The sequence below is a fragment of the Pongo abelii genome, chromosome 2, assembly GCF_028885655.2.
Source record: "Pongo abelii isolate AG06213 chromosome 2, NHGRI_mPonAbe1-v2.0_pri, whole genome shotgun sequence".
Taxonomy (NCBI): Eukaryota; Metazoa; Chordata; class Mammalia; order Primates; family Hominidae; genus Pongo; species Pongo abelii.
The window spans coordinates 189,702,239-189,729,100 of record NC_085928.1 but is presented as its reverse complement, the minus strand read 5'-3'; the positions used below and the strand labels follow the sequence as shown (position 1 = coordinate 189,729,100).

At 42.1% G+C, this 26,862-nt stretch overlaps 1 protein-coding gene across 6 annotated transcripts in view; it reads right to left on the bottom strand.

Moving 5' to 3' along the window:
• The window catches only part of USP13 (ubiquitin specific peptidase 13), a 129,764-nt gene that overhangs the window by 47,156 nt on the left and 55,746 nt on the right, over positions 1–26,862 (bottom strand). For all 6 annotated transcript variants that reach the window (XM_063722356.1, XM_024245131.3, XM_024245132.3 and 3 more), the window contains 5 exons: positions 26,495–26,679; positions 15,355–15,449; positions 13,737–13,924; positions 6,748–6,819; positions 6,293–6,386 (listed from right to left, as the gene is read on the bottom strand). In XM_063722356.1, coding sequence (XP_063578426.1) covers positions 6,293–6,386; positions 6,748–6,819; positions 13,737–13,924; positions 15,355–15,449; positions 26,495–26,679 — 634 coding nt within the window. The remainder of the gene's footprint in view (positions 1–6,292; positions 6,387–6,747; positions 6,820–13,736; positions 13,925–15,354; positions 15,450–26,494; positions 26,680–26,862) is intronic.

Sequence of the window (26,862 nt, the reverse complement as noted above, 5' to 3'; positions counted from 1 at the left end):
GCATTTGTGCATTTCTGTTTAGGCATTCACATCAGCATGCATTCACTGCCTGCTGCTGATAGTGTTATTTCTTATAATCTGTGATTCAAGTTTTGTGTGGCTGCCAGTCCCCAACACAGACCACAGCAAGCAGCCGCTCTGGGAAGTTTAACAAGCCAATAAATTCTGAAGAGCTAGCTGCTGCTCTGGGCCATCATGTGACCACACAACCAGGAGGAGAAGTTTCAATAGAGACCGTGGTGGGAAACACTAGAAATTCAGCCCCATACCTGGACTGTGGCCCAGTCTCAGCCATTCCCCTCCCACACTTTTGTGACCATTTCATTTCTTCATTTTCCTTAACCAACTTTTCTTAATCCTCTATTCAACAGTCAAGCTATTGCTTGAGAGCTGTCGATCATTTAGAAGTTATTTGAAAAAGTTTCCTAACCAGATGCTACCTCCTCCTCTTCACATCATGCTGCCGACCAGTTCCTGGGGTTCACAGCTGGGTTAGAGCATCTTAGCTCAAACTCATCTACTCCAAGCTTAGTGCCTTGATCATCGCCTGGCCCCATCTGCTAACACCCATGCCCACACCTACTCTCTGCTTTCAGAGGGGACGTCTTACTAATTCCCATGGTCAACTATTAATATGCTCACTTCACACCTAGTTATTAGAAAGTCAGGCTCTGAAAGAGTTGAGCCTGAATCTCATGAAGCCTCCAGATCTAGCGACCTTATACCAAACACAGGCCAAACAATACCTCAAGGAAGCAATCTTTAGAGCAAACTTAAAGCAAATGGTCCAGCTCCTTCAACAAATCAATAGTTTGCAAAAAGAAAAGGAGAGGGACTTTAGAAAGATATCTTGGATAATGCAGGGAAAAATCAGAAGATGGACTAGGTATCCATGATACTAAGGGATGGTTGTTAATTTTGCTGCTGTGCTTTTAACACTTCAAACAGCTTTTTTTAAAGAGATGAAGTCTTGCTGTTGCCCAGGCTGGATGGCAATGGTGCAATCACAGCTCACTGCATCCTCAAACCCTTGGGCACAAGTGATCCTCCCACCTCAGCCTCCCAAGTATCTGGGACTACAGACACACGCCACTGTGCCCAGCTAATTATTTTATAATTTTTTTTTTCTAGAGACAGGGGTCTTACTGTGTGGCTCAGGTTGGTCTCAAAGTCCTGGTTTCAAGCAATCTTCCCGCCTCAGCCTCTCAAAGTGCTGGGATTACAGGTGTGAGCCACCACACCTGGCTGGACACTTTAAACTTTTAATACAATATTTATGTTAAAAGAAAAAAGAAGGTATTATAGTTACAGATGCATAACTACATGTCTATAGGTGAAAAGGAGGATGTTTAAATTTTGTTAAAATACTGAAAGGAAGGAAAAGGAGAGGAAGAGAAAAAATGAGAAAAGGAGAAAGGAAATGAAAGGGAAGAGGGAAGAGTTTAGGGAAACTAGTGGAACCAGATTTGCAGGATGATTATTGAAGCTGCACATCAAGTACATAGAGATTCATTATACTTTGCTCTCTACTTTTGTATATATATATACAAATTTAAATAATTTTTCCTTTGGAAAAAAAAAAAGGTCAGGCTCTGGACAAGGCAGTTCCCTAAAAGAAACCAAAAATCCAAAATAAGAACCGAAGGATTAAATTAAAGAAAGCATGTTTCCCATTTAGCAATGAGACAGTGACATCACCTGAGTGTCCCCTATTGGCACAACACCTCACAAGATGAGAGGCAGAGACCAAACTTGACCAAGAGTTGGCCCTGCCTTCAGGGAACACACACATTCACTTGAGAACTGGCTCTCAGACACCTGAGACAATGGCTAGTCCTGACCACTAACTTTATAACACAGAGACCCAGGAAGTCACCAAAATAGCACCCAACTAAGGAACCTGTCATATTAATAAGATACTGTACTTACTTTCTCCATCAGCAATTGCAAAACAGATCAGCTAAAATTAGAGGGAGGCCTTCAGTGTTCAGAATCTCTCCCAAATGTTTACGCAAGACTTTCTGTTTAACGGAGTGCACCACACAGACAGCTAGACACAGTCCACCATATTCCCCTGAGCCTAATGCTTTAATTAATAAGCAAGCAACAAGACTGAGGCTTTTATCACATCACAGCAATACTTGCACAGATACTTTTAAACCACAGGATAAAAGGAAGATAGACACATGTCTGCCTGTCCCTAAAACAAAAGTCTATGAGGTCTGTTGATTAAATTTTTAACCGTGAACAATAAACCTTGAACCAGTAAGTGTTTAACCCAGGCCCAAACCCCAAATCTCCTAAGCTAAGAGGACAGGGGCATTCCCAAACTATTACTGATATTTCAAAGGTGAATCAGAAAGGTTACATGTGTCTAACCTAGGAAAATAGAGGTTAAGAGAAACAAAGCTGTTATGTTCACAGCTAAAATTACATCACCTTGAAGCAGAACACTGGTTATCTCATGTTGATAAAAAGTTGAGACCAGCAATTATGTGTCGAGGATTATTTAGATGAGAAACCAACTAAATTGTCACTTAAGAAATGCAGCTTATTCAGAATACAGAGTTATTTAAAATATGTTATCTTTGGAGGAAGAAATGAGGTAGAGTGTTCAGCTTTAAAACATTTGAAAGCACTGCCTTAGAATGCATAAACATAGAGAAAATATTTTTTGAAGAAAAAAATGCCCTTTTATAGTAAGTATTATCTATTGCAAGTGCAAGTTAATCTTAAAATTCAATTCAACATATTTAAGTAAAAATGGTGGTACCACAAATAAATACTGCTGCCTTTTTATGCATGACAATGTTTATTAAGCACGCATATATAAAAAGCTAGATTTAACCTTGGTTTATAGCAGATTAATTTAATACTGGGAAGTATATATTCTAGAAATGACTCAACTTATAAGACGCCGGTGAGAAACCCTCATAACTGGGCTACCTGGTAATTCTGCAAACTTCCAACGCCCCCTTTTGTCATCCACCTGCCACCAGCCACACACTGAGGCACTGGGAGCCTGAAATAAGCCCTGGAACAACTGTTAGGGAAGCAGGATAATGCAGTGATCAAAAACACAGACTCCAGAGCCAAACTGCCTGATATAATTCCCAGTTCTGCCACTCACTGGCTTTGCAACTTTGGGCAAGGCTTATGTGCATCCGTTTCTGCATCAGTGAACATAGAGGAAGAGCCTGGCCCTTTGCAAGCACTATGTGATGCTAGTTATTAAGACCATGCATGGTGGTGGCCCTGTAAAAAGGCATTTCTGCCACATGGCTCTGACCCATCCTTCATGCTCTCTCCCCCACACCATACATTCCTCTCATCATCTATCCCCTTTTCTGTTTCAGTGAATCTTCTTTCCCTCTCTTGGGGCATTTCAGGCTCATCTGTAAGTCACAAACACCAGAGGCCTGGGACAGGACCATCCTTCCAAAGGGCTTCTGATAACTGAGAAAAGGAAAGAGTCTCACAAATTGGTTCCTTTGAAACCAAATGCCAGTGAAAATCCTGTTGCCTGAGAAACTAATTCCTTCCACTGTCAAGGAAAGTGGAGATTTTTGCTATAAATTATTTGTCTATTCAAGGAACAGCTTGAAATGGACACCCCCAGGGCCACAAGGAAAATCATGGTCAATGTGAGCTCTATTTGAATGTTAAAGAAATATTACCGATGCTGGACCAAAGACCCACTTGTCTCCCACCCAGCTGGATGGGCCTTCCCTGCCCCTGCCTAGATGCACGCTATATACTTCTCATAATCAGGATTCTTTCTTCAAGACCACTAGATCGTGGCACCTGAGGGCTGGAAAGGATTTCACAAGTCATCTAGATCAAGGGTCACAAATCCAAATACCCAGAGTCCCAGTCAGGTCATGAGTCACAAAGGGACCGGAGCCAGCTGGGGACTATGTGTCCTGTGTGAAGGGAGGGCTGCCCCTTGGCCCCAGCTGTCATCGCGGGCCTGGGACTGTCAGACGTTCTGAGTGGTTAAGAGAAGATGGAAATTTAGATTTTATGTGTGGACCAAGCAAAACACATCCCAGAGATGGCCCAAGTGCTTCCAGGTCACACACCTTGATCCAGAGCAGTGGCTCCCACCTACAAGCCTCAGACCCTGGAGATGTAAAGAGCTACTACACTACAGCCACCGAATCCAATGCAGGAAGACAGACAAGGGCTCCAAACAGATACTACTTGTAGACTGCATAGATAGTGTGCCTTGCTCATATAAGAACTACTTTTTTTTAACATAAAAGGACACTGTAATATTAACAAAACCAAATTTTATTTCCAAACAGCACTAAATTGATGATTTTTCATTTCACATTTTCTCAAATGAGGAGATCCCAAGAGCACAGTAACGGTCACGTAAGGTCCACAGATTTTATTTACATTAGAAAGGGGACTCCTGGGCTTAAAATATTCACCACCACCACCTAGATCAATTCTGCCACTTGAATGGTGAGATTGGAAGGTGGCATGACTTGCCCATAGTCACACAGCTCCTTGCAGAACCAGGAGGGAAAGCCAGGCTCCTGAGTCTGACTCCCAGCTCCTTCACCTCCACCAGAGAGCATGGACCCTGCCCCAGAAGAGCCATACAAGAAGTGACACCGCCTGGATGAGAACTCAGAACCAATATGATCATACACAATTTTGGACTGAGTTTTATCCACAATCACCTCTTCAAAGTTTCACAGAAGCACAGAAATAGAAGAAGCCTGGAAAACCCCATACTCCAGCCCTACCCTCAAGCCACCTCCTCAACTGTATCTCAGATGGGAGCCTTCCAGCCGCTGGTGGATAAGGACCTTGTTATCTTACAATGCTGGGTAACAGTGCAACTTGAGAACTTCAGTTCTTCCTATTCCCATACCACTCTGGTCTCCTGGGCTTGCCATTCAGAATGTCTGTTTCCCTCTCCACCCTCTTCACAACATACTTCTTTCTCCCCACCCCCAAGGCTGCCTCTATATGTTCTTTTCATAATCTCCCTTCTCTTGCTTGCTCCATTTCCACAACTAGCTGGCTTCCTTATGAACAAGAGGGTATTTATTCACTGTTGATTCTTGCTCTCAGTCTACAGGTATTAGCTAAGAAGGACTGCCTTAAGATAAACACTGGAGACACAGAACTGAACGAGCCTGCCCAGTAAGTCAAGACAGGATACTGGGAAGCCAGAGCAGATGGTGGGGAAGTGGGGCATGCGTTCCACTCAAGGCATCTGTGGCAACAGGAGAGGATGGTGTCAAACACAGATGTGTAAGCTGTGCACCACACAATTCCAAGGGCACCACTCAAAAAGACCAAGTTATGAGTAGTACCCTCTGGAGTTGTACAACTAGCAGCATAGGGAGGGTCCAGTGGAAATGCAGGTCTGGCCATTAAAAGATCAAGCCCATCTTTCAGTGGTTCTATTAATTAATAACGACTGGCCCACAGAGTTTCTCCTACTTGAGCCTGCTTAAGAACCACCCGGCAGCTTACCAAAACTGAGGAATGCCAAGCCCTCCCCTGAAATTCTGATTCCTCAGTCCTACGGAGGGACTAAGGAATCTATGTGTTGTTTTCTGTTTGTTTGTTTGTTTGATACGGAGTCTTACTCTGTCGCCCAGGCTGGAGTGCAGTGGCACAATTTCGGCTCACTGCAACCTCCTGGTTCAAGCAATTCTCCCACTTCAGCTTCCTGAGTAGCTGGGATTACAGGTGTGCGCCACCATGCCCAGCTAAATTTTTGTATTTTTAGTAGAGACAGGGTATCACCATGTTGGCCAGGCTGGTCTCTAACTCCCGACCTCAGGTGATCTGCCCGCCTCAGCCTCCCAAAGTGCTGGGATTATAGGCATAAGCCACCATGCCTGACTCTGTGTGTTGTTTTTTAACAACCAGACTATTGAGAAACTCCAGCCAACAAAGTTGAGGCTTAGGAGAAGGAAGTCACTGTAAGTGCCGAGACTGTGTTACTAAGGGGAAAATGTTTATATTTTTACGAGATTTAGTCCTTCGATCTCAGCTCTATTTTATAAAGAATACTGTTTCTAAAGATGGTTAATGATGGCACACATGTATAATCCATGAAGCAACTGTCTCTATAAACACAACCCTGGCTATTCCTCATCACAATTTTTAAGAGCATACAGACAGGCACCCTAGACACTGAAATGACATTACTATTCTGACAGTTTGCTAAATTTATGGCCACCATGTGCCAAATCATAGGAAATCCACATTCTAAAGCTCCTCCCTACCTACATGTCAACATGGGAAACGCTCGGACACATACCTTGTGCTCCTCCTTCATCACCTGTTCAATGAGTTCGGATTTCACCGGCGGCTTTGAATACTGGCCTGAGAGAAGGCCATGTCCTAACTTAGTCCTGGCCAGGACAGAGAAACAAAAACAGAAAGGTCATTGTTGTTTTTCCATAGCAATATTAAATTTATCTATGAATATCAATAAGTACAACTGCTGTTAGGTGGAGCATTTGACCTGGATTACACACAAATAACTTATGTATTTGATTCCGCTTCATACTGATACCAGTTTCAAATTTTCTTCAGTACTTTGTAGATAACTTTATCTTCTTATAAAAGTAACACATTCTCATTTTGGAACACTTTTTAAAAAATACATGAAGAATTGCCTTTAATTTTGCAACCCAGAGATAACCACTATGAACATTTTATTGGATGCTTGTCGTAAAAAAAAAAAAAAAAAAATACAAATCTGGCACTTACATCTGTGTGTTGAAATCTTGTGTTGGATCTAAAGGCGAGTAGTCAAATATTCTGGGAAGGTTTCCTACATACCTAGAAAATGAGAGGCAATAGTTAAAACATAGCAACTGCAAGAAGAACAGAACCAAAACAAGCCATCGAAATTCTTGCTAAGACCTTCTTGCCCCTTTGTCAAACTAAAAAATCTACCTGAAGAAACGTTTTTCCTGAGATTCTACCCCTACCAGCACTCATGACCTTCCTGAAACGTCTATGCTTCTATCAGTGGGTCTCAACCCTCGTTGTAAGTTAGATTCACCCAAAGAGTTTCTTTTACATATACCAAAGCCAGAAGCACCCCTAAGTGTTCCAATTTCATTGCATGAGCCTGAGGCCTGGGATTTGGAATTTCTTTTAAAAGTTCCCTGAGTGATCCTAACATGCAACCAGAGTTAAGAACCACCGGCTAAGCCATCATAATAATCACCACCTTGATGACAATGGTACAGAGGCCAGGTGCCGAGGCTCACACCTGTAATCCCAGCACTTTGGGAGGCCGAGGCAGGTGTATCACCTGAGGTCAGGAGTTTGAGACCAGCCTAGCTAACACGGCAAAACCCCGTCTCTACTAAAAATACAAAAAATAACCGGGCACAGTGGCACGTGCCTGGAATCCCAGCTACTCGGGAGGCTGAGGCAGGAGAATCACTTGAACCCTGGAGGTGGAGGTTGCAGTGAGCCAAGATCATGCCACCAGACTCCAGCCTGGGTGACAGAGCAAGACTCTGTCTCAAAAAAAAAAAAAAAAGACAACAGTACAGTTAGGGACAAGACTTGACTTAAACCAAAACGTTGTCAGGCTCCTCTGAATCCTCTGCTTGACTGGGCCCGTCCTTGGGCTTCCCTCTCTGTCCTTGTAGATCCAGTTTAAGTAAGCATCCTGCTAAGTCAGTTTAGTGAAAATCACCCATCCTTGCTGTCTGACCAGCCTGGCCTGCCTTCAGCAGTAATCCCATTAAGTCTGGGTAGCCAGAAACTGCTAATCCTTGATGTTTCTTCTTTGTGATTTTCCATCCCCTGGCCCCACCCAACTCCTTGTTTATAAATCCCCACTTGACCTTGTTGGAATCAGAGTTGAGTCCAATGTCTCCCCCATTGCCAGGACCTGTTGCAGTGCTCCTATACCTATGGCCATGGACCCCCTTGAATAACGTCTGCCTTATCATCTTTAACAAGTATTTGGGTAATTTTTCTCTTTAACATTAAAAATTGTTCCAATAATCTCAAAATGAATAATAATGGCAATAGCAGTGACAGCTACCGTTTTCTGGAGGGCTTCCTATATTAGCCTGTTGAGTCTTCATTGCAACCATATGAGGAAGGGATTGTTGTTATCATTATCCCCATTTGAGAGGTGAGAAACTGGGATGCAAATTCATTAGGTAGCTTCCAAAGTCCTCAAGCCACCTGTAATCCCAGTACTTTTGGAAGCCGAGGAGGGATGATTGCTTGAACCCAAGAGTTGAGACCAGCCTGGACAACAAAATGAGATCCCATCTCTACAAAAAAAAATTAAAATTAGCTGGGTGCAGTGCTACATACCTATAATTGCAGCTACTCGAGAGGCTAAGGTGGGAGGATCGCCTGAGCCCAGGAGGTCAAGGCTGCAGTGAGCCGTGATTGTACCACTGCACTCCAGCCTGGGTGACAGAGCAAGACCCTACCTCAAAAAAAAAAAGCCTACCAGAGAGGGAGTAATGAGGCCCAGAAGGGACCCAAGCAGCCTGGCACCAGGCCAAGTTCGGAACCACTCTGCTGGCTGTGTCTGTGCATCCACTGCCCCTGGAGCACTCTATAATCCCTCCTGGCAAGCTTATCCTGACAGAGCAGTGCCAACTTTAACACTGATCTCTGATCATAATGCACAATCACTCCTTTCACTTCTTAAATTCACTTCCTATTTCACACCCTCTACTTTGTGTTGTTCTTTCCCTGTTGTCTTTGACTCTCTAGCCCGAAAGCTCTAGGAAGAAGAATCCAAAAGCAGATCCCTTTCTCCAGCCCTTCATGTGCCCCACTCTGACCACTTCTCTGACCTCATCTGCCACTGTGTTCCCCCAGCCCACAACATCCCCGCCATTTGTCCCTCTTGCTGCCCCAGGGCATGACAGACTTGCTCACGTCTCAAGGTCATGCCTTCTGCTGTCTTTTTCCTGGGATGCCGTCTCACAGATCCTTGCTTGGCAGCTCCTTCTCAAGCCTGTTAACGAGTCACCTTCCGAGACCCTCAGATAAAACAAGAGGGGCCGCCCCACCCTTCCTCACTCCCTACCATCTGCTTCTGACTGACTTTCTTCTTAGCATGCATCACTATTTGCAATTTTATAATTTACCTGTGATATGGTTTGGCTGTGTCCCCACTCAAATCTCATCTTGAATTGTAGCTCCCATAATTCCCATGTGTGGTGGGAGGGACCCTGTGGGAGGTAACTGAATCATGGAGGAGGTCTTTCCATGCTGTTCTCGTGAGAGTGAATAAGTCTCACGAGATCTGATGGTTTTATAAATGAGAGTTCCCCTGCACAAGTGCACAAGCTCTTGCCTGCCACCATGCAAGACGTGACTTTGCTCCTCATTTGCCCTCTTCCATGATTGTGAGGCCTCCTCAGCCACGTGGAACTGTGGGTCAATTAAACTGCTTTCCTTTATATATTATCCAGTCTTGAGTATGTCTTTCTTAGCAGCATGAGAACGGACTAATACATCTTGTTTAGTATCTGTCTTTCCAGAGATTACATACTAGAATGTCATCTCATGAAGGCAGCAACTTTATCTAAATCACTGAATCTCCAGCACAAGAACAGCATCTGACATGTAAAAGACACTCAATAAATATTTGTTCAATGAATACATTTATGTCACACAATCACATGATTAACTTCCATAACTGAGTACCAATAACCAAACAGAAAAGGCATTTTTGCAATGAAACCCTAGCAGAGAACCATGATACACTATTACTTGACAATGACCTCTAATTGGATTCCCTAACTACTAGAAACTTCTAGGCACCTGCTGTCCACAAACTCAGAAGTTGTAGCTCAGATTATGTACCTACATGAAAATTAACAGAGCATGCTTCTTTGGGCCAGTCCCATTCAAAGGACAAACAAGACATAAACCAAACTTTAGAGCTAAACTATTTAGATGCAGGGGCTACATTGAAGAATTCCTAACAATATATAACATGATGAACTCAGGAGCTCTCTTATGATCCAGTTTTAATCACATCTCAAAACCTGACAAGACAAAAAAAAACTCACTGGAAAGATGAACACTAATGAATAGGCTTATGCTTTAAGGCAAGATAGAAGAGTAAAGAGAATAAATTTTATTTTTTCAAGACAGCGTCTCACTCCCTCGCCCAGGCTGGAGTTCAGTGGCACAATCTGGGCTCACTACAACCTCTGCCTCCCAGCTTCAAGCAATTCTCCTGCCTCAACCTCCCGGGTATCTGGTATTACAGGCACGCACCACCACGCCTGGCTAATTTTTTAGTAGAGCAGGGTTTTGCCATGTTGGCCAGGCTGGTCTCGAACTCCTGACCTCAAGTGATCTGCCCACCTCAGACTCCCAAAGTGCTGGGATTACAGGCATGAACCACCATGCCCAGCCAAGAATAAATCTTTCATGTCAGAAAAGTTCACTTTGCTGGTACCTGAGGTCAGGGAGAAAAACAGAGAAGTCCATTTTGCTATCAATGTATATCCCTTTTCTAACTGATGAAGGAAATCTTCCATTGTAACAAAATTAAATTAAAATGCAGAAGTAACGCTAGATAATTTTCATAGATGCTATACCTCCTGTTTGTAATCTAGCAATTCTTAAAAAGATGTACCCTGGTTGTCATTCCATTTGTATACCAGTTTATTCAGATTCAATCCTCAATAAAAATTATTTTGAAATGTAAACTAGGTTCAAGTGGCAGACAGGGTACCAAGGAATCAGGCCAAGTTCCCAAATTACACTATGGATGTTCATAAGCCAGTTAATCTTTCTATTTTTCTTTTTTTCTTTCCTTTCTTTAATTTTCTTCTTATTATTTATTTCTTTTTTTCTTTTTCTTGAGACAGAGTCTCACTCCGTTGCCCAGGCTGGAGTGCAGCAGAGCAATCTCGGCTCACTGCAACCTCTGCCTCCTGGGCTCAAGCAATTCTCCTGCCTCAGCCTCCCGAGTAGCTGGGATTATAGGCATGCACCACCATGCCCGGCTAATTTGTGTATTTTTAGTAGAGACAGGGTTTCACCGTGTTGGCCAGGCTGGTCTCAAACCCCTGACCTCAGGTGATCTGTCCACCTCGGCCTCCCAAAGCGCTAGGATTACAGGCGTGAGCCACTGCGCCCGGCCTTCTTATTATTTTTTTAAAGACAGGATCTCACTCTGTTGCCCAGGCTGGAGTACGGTGGCACAATCACAGCTCACTGCAACCTCAGACTCCTGGGCTCAAGCAATCCTCCCACCTCAGCCTCCCGAGTAGCTGGGACTACAGGTGTGCACCACCACGCCCGGCTATTTTTTTTTTTTTTTTAATTTTTGTAGAGATGGGATCTAACTTTGCTGCTTAGGCTGGTCTCAAACTCCTGGCTTCAAGTAATTCTCCTGCCTCAGCCTCCCAAAGTACTGGGTTTACAGGTGTGAGCCACCATGCCAGGCCCTGAGTCACTTTTTCTCCTTTCAAAATGAAGACACTGCTCCTGAATCTAACTCCACTGAGTTAGACCTGCTGGGGAAAAAGAAGTGAAAAGAACAAGTATTTCAATCCAGTGATATTTGGTCAAAGGGTGAAAAGACTGAAGACATGTATGAATAGTTCATTACTCATGTTCTAATATATCTAGTGAATGTTTAGAAAATAAAATGAGAATGTAAAATATTAGATAATATAAAATTCTAAGACTCTTGAAACAAAACTAGGGAGAGATTCAAATACTAAATTCTCAAAAACACAAAGCCTCTGTCTTCACTCCTCCTGCACATGCATCAGGATGTGTGTCCCTTCTTCATAGGCGCCTCTCTGACCACCTCCCTCCTTTCTCCTTCACGGAATGTACCACGTTTATAAGCATGCAGTTGTTACTATGGTTATTTTCTTAATGCCTGTATCTCCTGCTTACTTCATGCCTGGGGGTGAGGACCATGTCCTTCTGTTCACCACTGACCCCCACACACTCAGCACACTGCTTAGCAGAAAAGAACTCACTCTCTATTGGCTGGATGAAAAAAATGAAAAATAGACATGGAAAATGAATCATAAATTTTCAAAGCCAGAAAACAGCAAGAAGAGGTACGTCTCCAAACACCAAGAGAGGAAAGAAAAGGGTATGTGACATACTTTTGATGAACCTCCACTAAAGCCATTAGGATTTCAACTCCACATGGGTAAAACATGACCTGGACTATTCCTGGCATGTCGTCTGCCTGCCTCAGCACACATATGTCCTCTTCCACACTCAAACTAAGGTGGAAACCTACCTCTGGAACACACTAGGATGATTCTCTACACTTAGGCAGTGGCTGCCTGAGAGTGTACCAGCCACAGCTCCTGGGCTCTATAGCTCCCTGTCCTCAGTACACCCAAGGAAGAAAACAGCCACAGACATAGCTGCTGTGCCCCTTGGTGTAGGAGGAGGAAGGCAGTCTTGTACAAGCACAGTCAGGGAGCACCTAAATCAGTGCCTCCTAAATTATCTGTGGTAAAGGGTCAGTTCTTTTGTTTATTTCAACTCAAACAGATGATACCTTTTAAAAATACAATTAGGATGGTTAATGGGTAAAAAAGTAAAATTAGAATGAACAAGATCTAGTATTTGATAGCACAACAAGGTGACTATAGTCAACAATAACTTGTCGTATATTTTAAAATAACTAAAAGAGTGAAATTGGAATGTTCCTAATACAAAGAAATGACAAATGCTTGAGGTGACGAATACCCCAATTACCCCAATGTGATTATTACACGTTGCATACCTGTATCAGAATATCACATATACCCCAAAAATATATACACCTGTTATGTACCCATAATAATTAAAAATAAAAAAAGTTAAAAAATACAATTACAAGAAATTATTAGAAAAATGAAATGCCACTTGTAAGATACAACAGCAACGTCAAATTGTTACAATTTCCTAATGCTCACTCTCGATTTCCAAACTTATCTCATTGCAGGCCCACATCCAGCAGTATAAGGAGCAGCACTCGTCTATGAACCACACTTTAAGTAGCAAAAAATGAAAGCCCTAAATCCTTGAGGAAATTCCAGTCTACCACAAGACAGACACTAAGCAGACCAATCACTGGATCTCTCCTAGCGCATCTATAGGAGGGAACTGGCAGATCTGCTGTGAAGATTAATGATTAATATATTCTTGGTACACAGGGTGATGGTCAAAAAGCAGAAACCATTATTAATAACAAACCCCGTATGGTGTTTTTGAGTTTACGAAGCTCCTCTTTTTTTTTTTTTTTTTTTCAAGACAGAGTCTCGCTCTGTCACCCAGGCTGGAGTGCAGTGGCACGATCTCGACTCACTGCAACCTCTGCCTCCCGAGTTCAAGCGATCCTGCCTCAGCCTCCTGAGTAGCTGGAATTACAGCTGCCCACCACTATCCCCAGCTAATTTTTGTGTTTTTAGTAGAGACGGGTTTCACCATGTTGGTCAGGCTGGTCTCAAACTCCTGACCTCGTGATCTGCCCGCCTCGGCCTCCCAAAGTGCTAGGATTACAGGCGTTAGACACTGCGCCCAGCCATGAAGCTCTTCTTATCTCACCTGATCCTCATAATACTTGACAAGTGTTCTCACCCAGTCTCTGTAGAAGGCAGGCCAGAGAAAAGGTGGCAAAATGTCCTGAAGCAATAAAGATGGGCTTTGCAGCACACACTGAGTGGACTGGACCTAGATGGGGCAGGGCGGTGCTGCATGCCCCAGTCTGCATGAAAGGCACTTACGCTCTCTGGAATTCTGGGATGCTGAAGATGGCCTGCATGACAGAGCTGAGATAGCAGCTGTTGCCCAGGTTCTTCAGACCCGTGTAGCCAGGACCATACATTGGCTTCAGCTTCGTGCCCGACTCCTGGATCACTTCCCACTCACTGACCCTCGGCTTGATGTCATTGTCCTGGAGCCCATTCTCTGTCTGAGACAAAGTCATCGAAGAAAAACAACTTTAAATGTGATTCCCATTCAAAGGTCATGTCCCATTAATTATTTCTAATAGCACAGGATGTCTCTGCCATTTTTTCCCCAATTACACAGAGAAATAAACAATGCAAATAAAAAAGACTGAGAGACGGTGATGGTGGCACAACAAAGTGAATGTACATAATGCCAGAGAACTGCACGCTTAAAAATAGTTAAAATGGTAGCTTTTATATTATATATATTGTACCACAATTTTTAAAACACACATGAAAAAGATTTTAAAAAGAGGCCTGGTGCAGCGGTTCACACCTGTAATCCCAGCACTTTGGGAGGCCAAGGTGGGCGGATCACCTGAAGTCAGGAGTTCGAGACCCACCTGACCAACACAGTGAAACCCCATCTCTACTAAAAATACAAAAATTAGCCAGGTGTGGTGGTGCATGCCTGTAGTCCCAGCTACTCAGGAGGCTGAGGCAGGAGAACTGCTTGAACCTGGGAGGCGGAGGTTTCAGTGAGCTGAGATTGTACCACTGCACTCCAGCCTGGGCAATAAGAGCAAAACTCCATCTCAAAAAAAAAAAAAAAAAAAAGATTTTAAAGAGAGAAAGACTGAAAGGGAAAGAGATAGGAGGATGAAGAACAAATAGGAATCCAAAAAGAAGCAAGGAGACTAAATTCAAGGGAATATTCAATGCAACACAGCAAACAAAAACACCAGGCAGCTGGAGAGGATATGGATTAAAACCATGAGACTTGAGAGTTCCTTGAAAGAGGAGGGAGGTGTAAAGAAGAGCAGAGAAAACTAAACAAAAAAGTAGAAATGAGTGACAAAGAGGAGACAAAGAGAAAAGGAACATGAAGAGAGGGAGGCGGCCTGGAAGGAAAGGGCTAAAACGAAATGCACATTTAAATAGTTCCTTAAAGGGAAAAATATTATATAGTCATGACATCAATTTGAAAACATAATATTAAATGAAGCAGAGCTTCTCTATCAATGGTAATGTGTTGGTTTATTCGTTCTGCCCCCTAGGAGCTTTGCTTCCCTTCCTGAAATTAATTAAAGTGATGTTGGTCACAGATAATTTTAAAGGTCATCTCCCTACACCATCTGCGTTTCGTGAACAAAGAATGATTCACACAACTGCCCATCAAAGGAGACTAATTTTGCAAGTAAACTCCAACTAAACCAAAAGAGCACTTGATGAGGTGCCATTTTTATTACAGCATAAAAAATCTAAGCTGGCAACCAAAAGAAAACATCTACTCATTAAATGCAAGAAGTAAATGCAACAATTAAAAGCTAAAACCTATAAAATGAAGATCCACGTTAGAGGAATTATATATTAAATAAATCAAGCAGTTCCCTTGCCCCCTCCGCACCCCTACTCCATGCAAGGTGGAAACAGAAACAAAAGGAGACCTCACCCCATGCATATGAAGCATATCAATTCCAAAATGCGCTAAGTGCTTGGCCAAATGAGGATCCAAAACAGGTTCTTCTTCTTGAAAAGAATAAACATCTAGCGGATGAAGAGAAAATAAGCACTGCAATCAGTAATCAAGTCGTTGAATATCCAACACATATTTTTTTGAACTCCTACTGTACACCAGGCTTGGGCTATATCACTGAACAAAACGAAAACTTTCTAACATTCAACAAGGGGAAAGATAAATGATAAACGATAAATAATATGTAGGCATTTTTTGTAAATATATCCATATATCATTCTTTTGACATTTTGGAAAGTTTTTTTTTAAGTTTTCTAAAATAAGAAAAGCAAAGAAAAAAAAAAAGAACAATATCTAATAAGTATACAAATATAAATGCCTAACACTTGATTTTTCTAACTAAAACCACAGTGGCATAACTCTGAGCTCAGGAAGAGGGATGGGTGCAGGAGGAGGGGGTGACAGCCATCCGCCACGGCAGGGGGGACCTCCAGGGGAACAGAGAGAACACACAGGCCCTCAGGGCAGTTTGTTCCGTCTGCGACAACGAATTTCGGCCCATGAAACCCTCTGTATTCTCAAACCTACCACTCAGCACCTCTACCTCCCACCTGTCCCCCACATCCCTTCTTTCATGTCCACATCTCACAGAACCAGCGAGAGATCTGTGAAGACTGCGTGGCGCTTCTCTAACGAGTCCACCTCATAGTACACACAGAAAATGACCATATGTTTGGTATTCCAGGGATACTCAAGACTCCAGCCAGCCCTGCCCTGCCCCACTGCCCCAGGGCCTCTGGGATCCACATCCTGGCCATTTGAGAGACGCTAGTGTTGGTAAGCTCTGTGCTGAGGTGGGCTGCCTCTTTCCTCGGGATAATAATACCCCACCTGACAGCATGAGGCTTTTGACTGAGCCTGGCTCTTCAAAGTGGAGTGCATGGACTCAAAGTAGCAGCTTCACCTGGGAGCTCATTAGAAATGCAGAATCTTCTTTGGGAGGCCGAGGCAGGCGTATCACGAGATCAGGAGATACAGATGATCCTGGCTAACACGGTGACACCCCGTCTACACTAAAAACACAAAAAATTAGCTGGACGTGGTGGCGGGCGCCTGTAGTCCCAGCTACTCAGGAGGCTGAGGCAGGAGAATGGCGTGAACCCAGGAGGCGAAGCTTGCAGTGAGCCAAGATCGTGCCACTGCACTCCAGCCTGGGCGACAGAGGGAGACTCCGTCTCAAAAAAAAAAAAGAAAGAAAGGAAAAGAAAAGAAATGCAGAATCTTGAGCCCCGCCTCAGGCCGACTGAATGAGAATCTGCATTTTTAACGAGATCCTCAAGTGCACAGTGAAGTTGGAGGACTGTTTGGTTTTCCAAAGCTATCCAATCTACAGCCCTATCCACCCTCACACACAGTGCGGTGAGGAGGACAGAACAGACATTTTCAAGCCCATCTTGCAGATAAGGAAAAGAAGCTCATAAAGGCCACAGGTGGCCCAGAACCCAGGTAGTCTAACTCCTGGCCCAATCTTCTTCCCTCTACAACAGAATATTTGTGAAGGTATATCAGGACACCAGTGAAGTGCATGGCTCACATCTGTAATCCCAGCACTCCGGGAGACCAAGGCAGGAGGATCACTTGAGGCCAGGAGTTTGAGGCTACAGCAAGCTATGATAATGTCACTGTACTCTAGCCTGGGTGACAGAGCAAGACCCTGTCTCCAAAAAAACAGAAAAAAAAAAAAAAAAAAAAGAATGTTTCTAAAGAAGGAAAAAAAGAAAAAAATGTATATATCAGAACAGGATACCAATAGACTTGGTGAAGAACCAACCTAGGCCCTTAAAAGGAATGAAGACTCAAACCCCACAATTTCTTTGCTCTTATATTTGAAAAACAAAATCTATAACAAGGACAATGAATATGAAGATATCACTCTTACGGACAGTATAAGACAGACTGTCCAAGGAGTTCCCTACTCCTTGGAACATCACCAGGGGGAAAAAAAGTAATGCATAGAAGCTATGTGACCTTCTGTCCCATACCCAGATATATGGAGACTCGCTGCTCCCCAAAGAAATTCAGTCTATTATTAATAAGTTAAACATTGTTTAGTTGTCTTTTCTATTCCTCTTCCCGCAGAGGCCCATTATAACTGCAGATAGCAACCCTCATTTATATTTTTTAAATATAATTCAGCGTTCTCAAAAGCAAAACAAAAGACAAAATCTCAGCCCAATTAAGAAGAAACATTTCCAAAAGTTTAAATATTAATAAAATAAGCAAAAACCTTTGAACTAATAAATTGAAATAAATACATCAACAGTATTTTTAATCTATGACAAGGGATCAAAAAATTCCACTCAAATACTAGCTGGAAGGTGAAAATGGCACTCCCTAGGTACTTTAGTTGTTATTAATTAGGGAGATAGTTTGAAGACTTAAGACTTTAAGCATCTAATGATCAGGGCTGTATTAGAAAATAATAAAACTGCAAGAATTAAACCACTGGCATTGGCCTAGGATTTTGAAATAAGTGAAAACCACACAGCCCTCCACAGTTCATAACCCATTAGGTGCTTGCCACATTGAGAAAAATCATATTTCATACCTCCAGCCATTAACTGCTCCAAAAATACGACATGATTTGATCAAACGCTATAGTTATTTCTCATCCCCAAGACAAAAACAGTTTAGTGAGTATCATACAAGAAACCTGAAAATGAACTGTGATCTTCAAACTTGGCAATCATGAAGAATTTATAAATATGTAGTCAGAGAAAAAAAGTTTTCAGTGGCCTCAGTGGCTGAAAATGCTGTCTTGTATGTTTTTCACTGGGAAACTCATTTTATTCCCAACTTCAGCTTAGCAAAGTCAGGTCTTAGTGCAGAAACTATGGTAGTAAATAGGCAACTTCTGACAAGTATTATCCATCACGCTTCCCAGCTTGGCCTAAAACTTGAAGCCAAGAACCACGGTTAGGGAGTTCACAGAGGGATCCTCCCAGGAATAGCCCAAGCAGTGTTTCATGAGTAGCTGCATTCATTTTAGAAGCAAACCAGTCATCCCTTCATTTCAAGTTAAATGACAAACTAAACCACAAAGAACATGAGGCAGCAATCGCAGAAGAAAAAGATTAAAAAAAAAATTTTAGAACAAGAATATCCCATTTGTGACAAGCATACTAGAAAATAGTATGTGCAGTTAAGCTCAAAGATTAATTAAGGAAAAGCTTAGAGAGCAGAGACAGAGATAGAGACGAACCAGAAGCAAGATGGAGAATCTGTAAGAACCCAGATCAAAATGGTAATAATAATTTGTAATCTCTGAATTGGAAGCTTTCTTTTTTTCTCCTCTGTTTTTTCTAAATTTATTATATTTTGATGGAAAAAATGTATTCTAAGTAATTCCCAGAGATTAAAATGATGCTATTGGATGGTATGCTATTAGGACTATGCTGTTAGGACTAGCATGCCTGGCGTGGGTCATCCTTGTTCAACCACCAAGATTAACTCACTCATTCATCGTAGTCAGCAAATATTAACTAAATACCAAACACATATATACCCTGAGGATATAATGTTAAATAAGATACGCAGAGTCCCTGCCCTCATAAGTTTAAAGTTTAATATTTCAAATAGTCTTAGAAGAAATGCTGGTTTGGTGTGAAGGGTCTCATGGTTTAGTCATGTGACTTTTATGCCCTCATCCTAGGCCCCCGAAAATGGCAGAAGTCCAAATTCTCCCTCCAGATTCCCCTACAGGAAAGTAGAAGGGAGAGAGAGGTAAGGATGTACCTCAACAAGTCCTTGTGTTAAAACTACGGAAGGCCGGGCACGGTGGCTCACACCTGTAATCCTAGCACTTTGGGAGGCCAAGGCAGGCGGATCACCTGAGGTCGGGAGTTCGAGACCAGCCTGACCAACATGAAGAAACCCCATCTTTACTAAAAATACAGAATTAGCCTGGCGTGGTGGAACATGCCTACAATCCCAGCTACTTGGGAGGCTGAGGCAGGAAAATCACTTGAACCTGGGAGGCGGAGGTTGCTGTGAACCAAGATTGCACCACTGCACTCCAGCCTGGGCAACAAAAGTGAAACTCCGTCTCAAAACAAAACAGAACAAAAACTAGGAAAGCCAGCTGTGGTGCCCTTCTCTCACAAGGGGAGAGAAAAAGCAAAGCTCCTGGTCAAACACCAAGTAATAAATCAGAGAGGAGAAAATGAAGAGAGATCCTCCTCAGAGTTAGTGCAGATCTGTCCACCCAAACTGCATCTCTCCACCAGGAGTTCACATTTGTGTGCCTCTAAGCCATCTGCAACAGACAGGAAAAGAAGAAAAACAAGACAACTCCAGCAGCTACACTAGAAAAATAAACACAAGGCCGGGTGCAGCGGCTCACGCATGTAATCCCAGCACTTTGGGAGGCAGAGGCAGGCGGATCACAAGGTCAGAAGTTCGAGACCAGCCTGGCCAACATGGTGAAACCCCGTCTCTACTAAAAATACAAAAATTAGCCGGGCGTGGTGGCACGTGCCTGTAATCCCAGCTACTTGGGAGGCTGAGGCAGGAGAATTGCTTGAACCCAGGAGGCGGAGGTTGCAGTGAGCTGATATCACGCCACTGCACTCCAGCCTGGGCTATAGGGTGAGACTCCATCTCAAAAAAAAAAAAAGAAAGAAAAATAAACACAAAATAAATTAGGCCATCATGTAGGATCTCTTTACACAGAGAATAGGTTATAATCCTAGGACTTTTAGAGGCCAAGGCAGGAGGATAGCTTGAGCCCAGGAGTTCGAGACCAGCCTGGGCAACATAGTGAGATTCTGTCTCAATTAAAAAAAATAGAGAGAGAGAACAGGGCCAGGCAAGCCCACATCTATAATCCCAGCGCTTTGGGAGGCTAAGGCAGGAGGATCACTTGAGCCCAGGAGTTCAAGGCCAGCCTGGGCAACATAGTAAGACTCCATTTCTACAAAAAAATGAAAAAAAATTAGCCGAGTATGGAGTGTGGTGGCAAGCACCTGTGCTCCCAGTCCTTGGGAGGCTGAGCTAGGAGGCTCACTTGAGCCCAGGAAGTTGAGGCTGCAGTAAGCCATGATTGCACCACTGCTCTCCAGCCTGGGCAACAGAGTAAGACCCTGCCTCCAAAAAAAAAAAAAGAAAGAAAAAAAGAAAGAGAGAGCCGCCAGGACAGACAAAACCTAGACTGTAGTCAGGAAAGGAAAACAGGTAAGAGTAAAAAAGATGTCAATAAAATAGAAAAAAGGTAAATCAGAGGAGCCAATATTCTCTGCCTTTCTTTAAGTTTTTGAGACAGGGTCTCACTATGCTGCCCAGGCTGGTCTCAAACTCCTGGGCCCAAGCAATCCTCAAACACAGCCTCCCAAATAGAAGCAGATTTTGTTGGTGTGTCTTCCTCCATTTGTTTGCTCCATAATATTTCCTGAGCACCTACTATGTGTGAGGGACACTACTAGATGCTAGAGATATAACAGTGCCCAAGAAATGTGGCCTTAGGCCCTGCCATCCTGGGTGACCACCATTAAATAAACTGTTAACAGGGTCTTGTGAAAAGTACCACGGCAGAGCAGCAGGAAGTACCACAGAGGCACATAGGAGGGGCCGAGGCCAGGCCAAAACTAAAATGAAGTAGTCCTTGCCCTGATTCCAAACCCTGGGGCTGGGAGAAACTCAAGGGAGCTTATGCCCAGGTCGGGGGTAAAGATGACCAAAGAAGAAAGATCAGCTTGAGATGCTACGGAGCTGGTACAGCCAATAGAAGAGGCAATTTCACAGCTGCCTTGGGCATCTCTGGAAGACTCTCCTACAATCACCCAAGACACTAAAGCATCTTCTTGGGTAAACTAGTTTCCATGATGGAAGAAAAACACGCCCTATCCCGTCTCCGTCCTGCCCTACTCCCTTTCTACCAAGAACCTCATCCCTGCCTCGCTGAAACAATGTGTCCTCCCACAGAGGAAAGCTTTTTGTTTGTTTGTGTAGTGATCTGCTTCTTGGTTTGTTTGTTGCTGTACCCATGGGGACCCAGAGTAGAATTTCATGTGGGGCCCCTTCTTGCTACGCATGCTACCGCTCTGGCCTGGACTGAGGGACCAGGGCTTCTTTGAAAAACGAAATCTAAGTCGAGACCTCAAGGATGAGTAGCAGCGTCTCATTGGACAAATATGTCCTTATTGGGGGAAAGGAAATCAGGATGATCAGATCACACTACCATTAAATATTTGAGTCCACAACCTTCTTGGATTCCACGTTCACTAAGCAATCTTCTAAATATAATTCAGCTTCCCACGGGGAAGGAATGTACTGGTCAAGCGGACATAAACATCCTAGTTACTGGCAGTTGAGGCTCTCATTATGAACTAAAAAACAAATGCCCTGACTTTGAGACTTCGTCTCTTGTGAGTTGAACTGGCCTGAGTGAGCCCAGCGAGTGTGGAAGAGCAGACCCTCAGCAGTGGAAACTTCACAGAGAGATGGCTACCCCCAGACAGAGGGCACCCTACCCCTGGGCCTCAATGTCCACAAGGCTCATCATTAGAAATTTAAGGAAACTTTATGCATGTTTTTATTAATTTATGTGGCTTTTAAATAAACAATAAGTTACAGCTAGCAATCTATTAAACAGATTTAAAGGAAACCAAAATAGAATGTATGCATCCCATAAACTAATATGAAATTACAATTAGACAGAAAATAATTACTTTTATTAAAACCAGCTCTGCACAATATTCGCAGGAATCAAAGCCTGATCTTTTTCAAAAAGTTAACATTATTTTAGCTAAATGAATTCACAACCCTTATCACAGTGTACACGATCTGCAATGCTGTTGCCAATTGTTTTATACTTTCTATGATTGAAATAGATGTATTCAAATACTGTCAATTATATGACAAGAAAAACCTTAAAAGTTATTTCTTCCTCACAAAAACAGCAACAACTATGGAAGATAATGGGTTAATATTCTTAATAATCAAAGAGTTCTTAAAAAACAATTTTTAAAAACCTAAACCTACGAAAAAATTGGCCTAAGAAATTCACAAAAAAGGACTACAAATGGCCAAGAATACTAAGAAAAATATTCAGCCTCATCAGAAATGCAAATTAAAACAAGATACCAGATTAGCAAAGGTTTCTTTTTAAGTCTTAATAAAAAAAGTTGTCAAGGATCTGTTGAAATGGGCACTGTCATACACTGCTGATGGGAATGTAACTTATTACAACTGTTTAAAAGAGAATCTTGGTAACTGAAAATTTTAAAGATTTAACTCTTTTTGTCATAGAAATTTACTCTAAACAAATAACTAGACAAATACCCAAAGATTTGCATATATACAAGGATGTTCATCAGAATAGAAAAAAAATTGTAACCACTTACAGAATAGTGAAATGATTTATGAAACCATCATAAAATACGGAAGAATATTTAATAACATAGAAAAACATAATGTTAAATAGAGAAAAATAAGGAATAAAACTTTATACAGTATGATCAAATTTTTGTAAAAATGTGAGGTGGGCGTGCATGTGTACGTGTGTGTGTGTATGAATTGATTAACCCTTTAAAAAAAAGAAAAGACTGAAATGAAATACCTAAATTATTAACAGTGAGTAGTCTAAAGGGTGGTATTACTAGTATTTTGTATTGATTTATCTAAACTTTTATCTGTTTTCTACATATGTTACACTGAATATCTGTTTGTCGCAAAATCAAGAGGAACATATAAAACTTTCTTAAAACTGAAAGAAAAGAAACTAGAGTTACTCTATCTAGCAATTTTAAAATAAGTTTCCCATTAGAAAAGAAAGCTTCTAGAAAACTAAAGACACACAAAGAATAGAATTAATTCTTGGCCTTTATTATTAGCATACATTTAAATAGAATCTAATTACAACCACTCACTGAATAACAACATTTTGGTCAACAATGGACTGCATATATGGCAGTGGTCCCATAAGGTTATAATGGAGATGAAAAATTCCTGTCACCTAGTGATATCATAACCAACATGTTGTAGCATTACAGCATTATTCACATCACTCCCATGCTTACAGTGATGCTGGTGTAAACAAACCTATTGCGCTGCCAGTCACATATAAGTATAGCACATATGGTTTTAGGTACAGTACACAATACTTGATAATAATAATAAATGACTATGTTACCATATTATGTGTTTACTATACTACACTATATTATGTGTTTATTGCTATTTTACAGTATTCCTTCTACTTATATATGAAAAAAAGTTAACTGCACAACAGCCTTGGGCAGGTCCTTCAGAAGGCGTTCCAGAAGAAGGCATTGTTATCATAGGAGATGACAGATCCATGCATGTTATTGTCCCAGAAGACTTTCCAGTGGGACAAGCTGTGGAGGTGGAAGACAGTGATACTAATGATCCTGACCCTGTGTAGGCCTAGGCTAATGTGTGTGTTTGTGTCTTAGTTTTTAATAAAAATGTTTAAAAAGCAAGATAAAAATGGAAAAAAGCTTATAAAATAAAGATATTTTTTAAAAAAATTTTGGCTGGGCATGGTGGCTCACGCCTGTAATCCCAACACTTTGAGAGGCCAAGGTGGGTGGATCACCTGAGGTCAGGAGTTCGAGGCCAATCTGACCAACATGGTGAAACCCCGTCTCTACTAAAAATACAAAAATTAGCTGGGCGTGGTGGGGGCGCCTGTAATCCCAGCTACTCAGGAGGCTAAGGCAGGAGAACCACTTGAATCTGGGAGGTGGAGGTTGCAGTGAGCTGAGATCACGCCATCGCACTCCAGCTTGGGTGACAGAGTGAGACTCTGTCTCAAAAAACAAAACAAAACAAAAAAATTTGTACAGCTGTATAATGTATTTGTGTTTTAAGCTAAGTGTTACTACAAAAATGTCCAAAAGCTAAAAAAATTAAGTTCATAAAGTAAAAACATTACAGTAAGAGGTTAATTTATTATTGAAAAGGACAATGTTTTCATAAATTTAGTGTAGCCAAGTGTATGGTGTTTATAGTCTGCAATAGTGAACACTAAAGTCCGAGGCCTTCACACTCACTCCCCACTCACTCACTGGCTCACCCAGAGCAACCTCCAGCCCTGCATGTTCCATTCATGGTAAGTGCCCTATACGGGTGACCATTTTCTATCTTTTATACCATATTGTTGCTGTATCTTTTCTATGTTTAGATATGTCCAGATACACAAATACTTACCATTGTGTTACTACAGCAGTCAGTACAGTACTGTGCTGTATAGGTTTGAAGCTGAGGAGCAACAGGTTACATCATATAGCTTGGTTGTGAAGGAGGGCTGTGCCATCTAAGTTTGTCCAAGTATACTCTGCGATGTTCACACAACAAAGAAATCACCTATTGATGCATTCTCAGAACATATCACCATCCTTAAGTGACACAGGACTGTATTTAAATGCTTATATACCAGTTGGTTCAATTAACAAAAGTATTTGTGCCTGAGACATGTAAGATTTTGTATAGAACCCAAAGATGAGTAAGACATAGACTTGCATTCATACTAAAAAGTTAGAAGAACTAAGCTGCATATACGAACAGCTATAGTGTTGAACAGGCTGTTCTGAGAACTGAATTTCTAATAACCGGTCCTATAAAGGCAACTATACAAGACAGCATAGAAAGTTGGAAAATCTGAATTATTCTTCCCTTGCAACTTTATCCAACAGAATTCCTACATTGCAAATCTTTCTTTCTACAATCCCCTAAAAGGACAAGGAGAAGGGCTTAGAGAAAAGTCATTCAACACCCACTCATTGAATAACAATCACCTGTAAACACCGCACTGTAACCCTGAATCCAAACACATGTCTTGAATTTCCTCTTTCAATCCCAGAAGATTTAGGATAAGACCTGGGCTGTGTGTATCTTTATTCACTTTGGGGGAAAATCTTTGGTACCAATAGCTAGGATTTCTCAGCTACTTGTCTTTAATGAGTTAAAATAATTCCACAAAACTTGAAAGCAGGAAAATTCTCTAAAATGTGAAACCAAAGAATCCTGACAAGACCTAACTGCCAGTCCTCAATTATGTATCAAATGAAAAGCTACACCGGTTCAATGAAAAAACAATGATTGGTGAGAAGTGTCCCCTTATTTAATGAAAAGACCTTGGGCAATTAACTCTGAGGCAGGCTAATTCCATCATCGAAAAATAACAGAGAAAAAAGAGAAAAGAGAGAAGACATTTTTTATATTTCTCCTAAAAACATCTTACCTTACAGCAAAGAAGAAACAGAGACTAAATAAAGCCTGGGAAAATGGAGAAGACCAGCTGGGTATCAGTCCAGATCTGTGTTTAACAAATGTTTCCAATGATGATTAGATGATGGGTTCTCATAGCCACTGCTCAATATTTAAGTTTCTCATTACTGATCCTGATATTATTGTCTTTTTCCCTCGCAAAGTGGCAGAAGGTATTAACTGTACAAACATGGCCAAAAGCTAATGTCTCAAAGCACACCATGTGAGGACAAAAAGAAACAGAACCAACTCTGAAGCCGACAGTGCAAGAAGGAAACAATTCTAATCCCCCGGAGAATGTGAACACCATCACTGCCAGGTGATTTCAGGGACTCTTTTAACACACAGTATCCTTTAAAACTCATATTCTCCATAATTAATCCATTTGTTCCTAAAATGATACTTAATCCCTGTCATAGATTCCACGGCTTCCTCCTGCTGTTCTAACAGTAGACTTGATTATGCACACTCACTTCACAAATCCTGTTTCCTGCTCTGTCCTCCTTAGGCAAGAGACACACAGAAGGATAATAACAACAGCAGCAACTTGTATTAGAACCTTACAGCGTGCACTGAGCTAAATGCTTTATGCACACTAACAAACATAGGAAAGAGGTACCATCATCGTTATCCTCAGGATGAGGATTCTAAAGCTTAGGGGGATTGGAAAACTTGCCCAAGACCTCAAAACTAATAAGAGGCAGAATTAGGATTCAAACCTGGGCTGTCTGTATCCAGAGCCTACACCTTCCAACGCCTGGATTCAGGGATTGGTTAAATCTAAGAGGAAGCCACTGCATGTTCCCAAAGTCGGTAAAGGCGCACTCACCTGCCCCATCAGGAGTGATGGTTCCCAGTTTCACGGCTAGCGGGTAGCCCATGTCTCTGTAATGCTCCAGCGCATGCCCGTTGCCCCCAGAGCTGTCAAAGAACCACTTTCCACACAGGACAGAGCCGTCAGTCAGATTCAACCAGAGGTTTTCTCGCAGGTCGCATCTGGCACACTTCCAACCACTGGAAAGCCATTGGAGAGTAGTCAGAACAGCGAAAGCATAATTTTAAAAATTAACATCTAAGAAAACAGAGGGTTTCAAGTACAAAGGTCACAACAAAGGCTCAGTGAAGTAACAGAGACTGACGCTTCCCCATTTTCTCCCCTCAAGACATTGTTGGCCGGGCACGGTCATTCACACCTGT